At 40.5% G+C, this 6,566-nt stretch overlaps 1 protein-coding gene across 1 annotated transcript; it reads left to right on the forward strand.

Annotated features, from left to right (window-relative positions):
• The first annotated feature begins 892 nt into the window (after positions 1-892).
• si:ch211-278j3.3 (E3 ubiquitin-protein ligase RNF19B) lies at positions 893-6,214 on the forward strand. Its single transcript, XM_055149587.1, has 9 exons — positions 893-1,058; positions 1,135-1,603; positions 1,994-2,196; positions 2,283-2,430; positions 3,291-3,453; positions 3,532-3,646; positions 4,475-4,606; positions 5,057-5,327; positions 5,941-6,214. Exons 1-9 carry the CDS (start codon positions 893-895, stop codon positions 6,170-6,172), a joined length of 1,899 nt encoding a protein of 632 aa, XP_055005562.1. The 3' UTR covers positions 6,173-6,214.
• Positions 6,215-6,566: the final 352 nt, after the last annotated feature.

A 6,566-nucleotide genomic window follows, 5' to 3' on the forward strand; every position in this document is an offset into this window, starting at 1 on the left:
GATTATTTCACTTAATTTAATCAAAGGGTACAGTATGTTTCATTAAACAAAATGTTTTATATCAACATCTGATCAATGCTCTGTTAATGTCACTTCTAAAATCATATTGCATGCTGATTTTCTTAAAAATATTCCATCACTGAATATTTTATGTCTCATAGGACCAGAGTCACTACAGTAAATTTTTCCCTTTTCTTGTAAAGAGGTTACTTAACTTTACCAATAACTTGACAGTATATGGCCGCATTTGTAGGCTAACTGAAATGCTACAGTTAGTTCAATATAACAAAAATAAAGTGGTCTGTACTGAACAAGTTACATAAAGTTGTTACAAAGACCTTGTTATGATTGATACTATTAAATACAATCCGTTATATAACAGCTTTTGTTACTGGCCCTTTGGCCCAGCTGTTATGATAAAAGCCCAGGGCTGTCTGTTACTGTTAAACATCGTCTGCTGTCTATCACTATCCCTGAGTCTCCTCAGTCCACTCTGTCACTCAAAGCTCCACAGTCCATCTGTTTAGAGGCTTCATTGATAAATTATAATAGTCTTATTTATTTTTTAGGTTTTTGGTAACTAATGTATATCTTAACATGTGATTGTTTTTTCATACAGTGGTGGTATGAAAATTGAATTAATTCCTACACTCACAGAGCAGACAACACAACCATGTTGGGGAGAGGATCCATTTTAGTAATGTCCCCCTCAGGCAAGGATTACCTCCTTCGACTCATGGCTCCCCCCCTCGTCCCACACAACAGAGGCCCGGTTCACTGAGCTCCCCCTCCTTAAAACAACAACTACTACACACAGCGTTAGCGTACTGCTAACAACTCATGCTCGTTGGTCTCTACTCCTCCGCTGCTGCCTCTGCCCCAGTTCTCCGTCATGAAGAGGCCCAAACAGCAAACAGGGCCCTTAAGTTTCCTAAACTTCTTCAGCCGAAAGCCCAAAGCTGAGCCAAGGCCCGAGAAGAATGTGGAGGTTAGGACCAAAGAAGAAGTGGCCATAACTCTAACCCCGAGTGAGCATCCAGAGCAGGTAACACCCATCAGTATCAATATTTCAGTCTATCAGAATGTACTTTTAAAAGTGGTGTCTTTGTGCACAGGAGCTCAGAACAGAAGAAGCTGGAGAGTCAGGGGTTTCTGAGGCAGAGAGAGGAGATGGAGGAGCTGCACTGACAGTGACTGAGGCAGGTGAGAGTGCTGTTGCCACAGCGACTGCTGAAGTGGGTGGAGTCAGCACTGGCCCCACGGGCGTGCTGTCCTTCTGCTCGTCCAGTCAGGAGCAGCTGTTGGATGAGCACCTGGAGGAGTGCCCGCTATGTCTGCTCAGTCAGCCACGCTGCGACTTCCCGCACCTGTCGTCCTGCTCACACCGGACCTGCACTGACTGCCTGCGCCGATACCTGCGCATCGAGATCTCAGAGAGCCGCGTGGGCATCGCCTGCCCCCAGTGCCCCGAAAGCCTGGAGCCTCTGGATATACAGGCCATCCTGGATGACCAGGCCCTATTGGAGCGCTATGAGGAGTACCAGCTCCGGAGGTTCCTGGCCTCTGACCCAGACACGCGCTGGTGCCCTGCCCCCGACTGCAGGTATTACATTATATAAAGCATCAGGAAATAACATCTACTATTTTATATACAGTAATGCCAATAAAACACCATTTATTTTTTTTAGATAAGGGTTTTGTATTGAAAAGTTTGTAGAAAATAAATTTTTACCCCTGGAAGTCTGTTGCATAACTATAGTCATAGCTCAGTTACATATACATGCATTCCTCATGGTCTTTGTGGTTTAACACTTAGACGGGAGATTATACATTGTCAAAGTGCATGTGTGGATTAATTTTTTCTAGAAAATATATGACAATGATATCACATCTAATTATTTACACAAGCTAAACAAAATACAAGTATATCTCTGAGAAGTAAAACACTTCAGAAATAAGTTCACTCACATACACATTCGTGTTTATTCCTCAGCTATGCAGTCATAGCCTATGGATGTGCAGAGTGTCCTAAACTGAGCTGTGGGCGGGAGGGCTGTGAGACAGAGTTTTGTTACCACTGTCGGCAGCTGTGGCACCCCTATCAGACCTGTGACCAGGCTCGACGCCAGCGAGCTCGCCACACCTCAGGGGGCAATGACGCCTCTGCACTGTATGTCTTCAATGAAGAACCTGGAGGTGGGAACTCTTTATACTAACCAGAAACCTTTTTCATAATTTCTCAGGCCCTTATTTTTTATAGATCTATTGATCTATTGCTACAGAGGCAGAGGAGATTAAAGCCTGCCCACGCTGTGGTGCTTACATCATGAAGACCAATGATGGCAGCTGTAACCGAATGAACTGCACTGTGTGTGCCTGTCAGTTCTGTTGGCTCTGTATGCAGGAGATCACCGATGTGCACTACCTCAGGTCTCTCATCCACAGAACGTAGCTCTATAATATAGAATTTACTTTTATTTGATTAAACAAAAACATGATTGATAAGTGGTATTGAACTTAAATCCAGGTCAGGACATATATAAGGTAACTGAAATCAACTTTATTTGTCTCAGTATAATTCCAAATTTAAGTTTTGGAGAAGATACACGTTAGGAAGGCCATAAAGTCAGTATTTTGTAGATCATATTACACGTCGACTCAAAATTAATTCTTAGACCCATCCGGCAACAGATTTAAATGGTTCTAAATGTTTTTGTAAATGTTCAATACATACAACTTCAAAAATTATAAGACAAAGGAACAAAGAAAGACCAAAAGTCTTAATCCACCAATGTATTTTTAAAAGAAAGCTACATTTCAACTGTTTCCATATCTTGCCTTCACACCATTTCTGACTCACATCGTAGCATCTAGTAGCACATCAAAACTGTGAAAGTCAGCATTCAGCTTGTCATTGTTCAGAAGCTGCATTACTCTACACTCTTCGTCTGGCCTCCTATTGATTTTTCCTGCCTGGGATCCACTGCTGACTTGTCATTATTGCTCAGCTTGGTTTCAGCTCCATATTTTCTTGTGGCACCAGATGTAAATCCACCGTCAATACCAAAGGTTTTCTAGCATCATCCAGAGAATGATATACACATTTATACATTTATACACACAATTATACATTTTTATAATATTTTTATTTCTTTGACAGGATGTAATGTTCTTACATATATATATATATATATATATATATATATATATATATATATATATATATATATATATATATATATATATATATATATATATATATATGACTTTATTTGTCTTATACATTTCAGTCCCTCAGGATGTACCTTTTGGGGGAAGAAGCCATGGTCACAAACCCGCAAGGTGTTGTGGCAGGTGGGCATGTTGCTTGGAGCACCAGTGGTCATCTCTCTAATTGCTGGTATTGCCATTCCAGTTATTATAGTGGGAATACCTATCTATATGGGCCGCAAGGTACATAATAATAAAACCATTTGTTTTCATTACTATCAGGATAAAAGAACCAACTACCTAATGTTTTATTTTAACCAGGTCCATGGTCGCTGTAAGAAAAACAATATCTCAGGAAGTAAGCACTACTTGACTGTGGCCAGTGGGGTGATGATGTCCATGTTTGTGTCGCCTGTTATAGCAGCTGTTACTGTGGGTAGGCAATTGCTTCTTCACCAGCACATATACATATGTGTACAGCTCAAGAAATAGAAATAGTGAGGTTAAGCAGGTTATACAGCAACATTTCTTACTGTAAGTTTACTTGGTGTTATCCTTTACATTTCCTCATCAGATTAATTCAAATCACCGAAACTTGCTGCACTTTTAAATGCCTGAGCAGGTTTTTTCACCTGTCTTTCTCTGTCACTGTTACATTTTTGCTCCTGCTCATGCCTGGATCAGACTGTTTCAAATACATTATCTGTTCAATGAGAGGCTGGCAGTGACACAGGCCGATCCTGCTGCCCTGGTTTTACCCGGGTGATGAGTCAATTGTGCTCCACTCTCCCTGCTGTGTTAATAATGTCCCTTTGTCTCATCTGTGCTCAGCATTGTGTTGCCAGATTCCCAAAAATCTCCATTATTCAGTATTTTAACACAAACAAAAAACTCAAACGCTAAAGAAAATTGGGGTACCTGGTACCTGTCCTATAGAGGTTAAGTTGTGACTTACAGATGCCGCATTATTGCTAGTTCTCGTTTCATAGCATTGAAATAAACTGTTCATTTTGTGCTTTTCCTAGCATAAAGTTCTGCACAGCCTACCAAAAAATACAGGAACTTACAATAAAATTTTACTTTAAACAGAAAGTCATACTGCTTAGAGTCAGTATACCCAGAGTGTATGCTGCTGTAAATATATGTTGTAAGTACAAATACAAAAATATACAAATACAGTAAAGTGAAAATCTAAATTTTACATATTTGCTGATGGTTAATTAGCCTGCTAACTCTACTTTCTTGTTTTTTTCTGTCTTTGCAGGTGTAGGAGTTCCACTTATGTTGACTTATGTGTATGGAGTTGTTCCTATGTCTCTCTGTAGGAACGGCTGGTGTCGACCACAGAGTGACCCTCCAGAACCTCACAATATTCAATTGGAAGACCTGGCCAACTGTTAGTGCATCGTTTACCTTGTCAACAGATTACATCGCAGCATTTTTGAAAGCCTATAGTTTAAAACTGAGCTGGGGAACAGGCCATAACTCTGTGGTGGAATTTTCTGTTTTAACTGGCAGATTGCAGATTTGTTGTCCTGGTTTATGGTTAATATCACTGTAATTAATGGGTCCTTCTGGCACAGAGTTCTATATCTTCTACTTCAGCATGCATAAATTATTAAACTCTAAAAACTGGATTGGTTTCAGTAAAAGAACTTTCATTCATAAGCTCAACACGGAAAGTTTGTGGAGCCAATGCCTTACTAATACTGAAATGGTAAATTCCCCACAGGATTAAACAGGCCCCTGCCCTCCACCTGAAATTATGACATTATCTAATCCTAGAAACCAATAAAAATGATTAGTATCTAGAACCAACTGATCTGAATTACCCTTTATTTTACAGATCTCCTATTCTCTCATGTAGTCAGTGACCATTGGACAGGCCAGAGCAACCCAACGCCTAATGACACCAGCCTTCAGGAAGTGAGGGTCAGTGTCCAGGAAGTAGGTGTGCTGCCCAGTACAAGCAGCACTCCCCAACAGATGAATACATATGAGGCTTTAGATGAAGCCACCAAACGCCATGGATACCACCAGCAGGACAGCCAATCAGACTGCGAGGTGGTTATTGTGCCTGATAGTAAGCTTACTGACCAAGAAGATGTTCCTCTGAGGTAATTAGATATCAAAATAGTTTGGGCTATTGGGGATTGTTTTTGTTAGAAATAAATATGTATAGAATGTTAAGGTGTACTATGTAACTTTTCTGGCAGAAGGTCCTGTTCTTGCTGTTCTCCATGGAGATGTTATTACTTTGACCTTAAATTGATCCTCAGTATAACAACCTATCTGGCATTCATTTCAATATGGGTGCTTTCATTGTACAAAAATATCTTCGGCTTTTTCAGTTCTGATGCTGATTCCAAAATTTGGCAGTCAATATGTGATTCAGCAAATTTTTCAGTGCCAGTACCAATATCGGATCAGTGCATTCCTAGAAAACATGCATTATTTGTGTGGGTAGGGTCACATCTATGGGACCCTTCACCAGAAAAGTTGCAAGTTGTGCAGCTATTTTAACATAATCAGATATCCAAACTGCACCAAATCCTATGATCCTTCTCATGACAGAAATATATTCTTTCTTAATTCGTCAGTCTCAAACGTATACCGGTAATTATGACACTATACACAGGAAATAGTTGAAGAATTATTATTTACATATTAATAACAGTCAGTGTATGTTTTATATCTCATGTAAGCACTTGTTTCTGTTGTTTTAATCAGGGATGGGACCAACATTGAAGTTCGTGTTGAGATTGAGACCCAGCCTAGAGGAGCGCGCCAGTCCAGCCTAAGTAGCATCCTGTCTGTCGAGTCTTCGGGACGGCCCCAGTCACAGTCCCAGGACCACGTGTGTGCCTCAGAAGTGGAAGAAAGCCAAAAGAAAGAAGAGACCAGACCAGAAGGGGCAGCAGAGGGAACATTTTTACCAGTTTTTGAAATGGATACTGTATGAAATGCTACATTTTGACATTTCATTGGTTATAAGAGATAAACAAAAAACAGGATGTTATCTGAAATTGAAAGGCCAAGGTTGTCCTCCTGCTTCCTCGACTGACCCTTCCACCAGATGCCTTCTAGCTCCAGCCTCTAAGGACAAGTAACAGAGATTGTGTGTTTGAATGTATATGACACAAATACATTTTAGCATGAGACTGGACCGAGCAGAAAGGATAGCAACTCCTATTAATCTTAAAGAGAGCGCATGCCTAATTCAGGGGGTCAGTTTGGCACTACCTAACCCCTAATGTTATTAATGGACTCTTCTAATTGGACTCCCCTCTTTGTCTGGCTTTACTATTAGATTGACATTGTTTGCCAATAAAGAGGCCCCTCAAGCATGAGTTGTT

The sequence above is a fragment of the Boleophthalmus pectinirostris genome, unplaced genomic scaffold (assembly GCF_026225935.1).
Source record: "Boleophthalmus pectinirostris isolate CB_2022bp ecotype Guang Dong unplaced genomic scaffold, ASM2622593v1 HiC_scaffold_13, whole genome shotgun sequence".
Classification (NCBI taxonomy): Eukaryota; Metazoa; Chordata; class Actinopteri; order Gobiiformes; family Gobiidae; genus Boleophthalmus; species Boleophthalmus pectinirostris.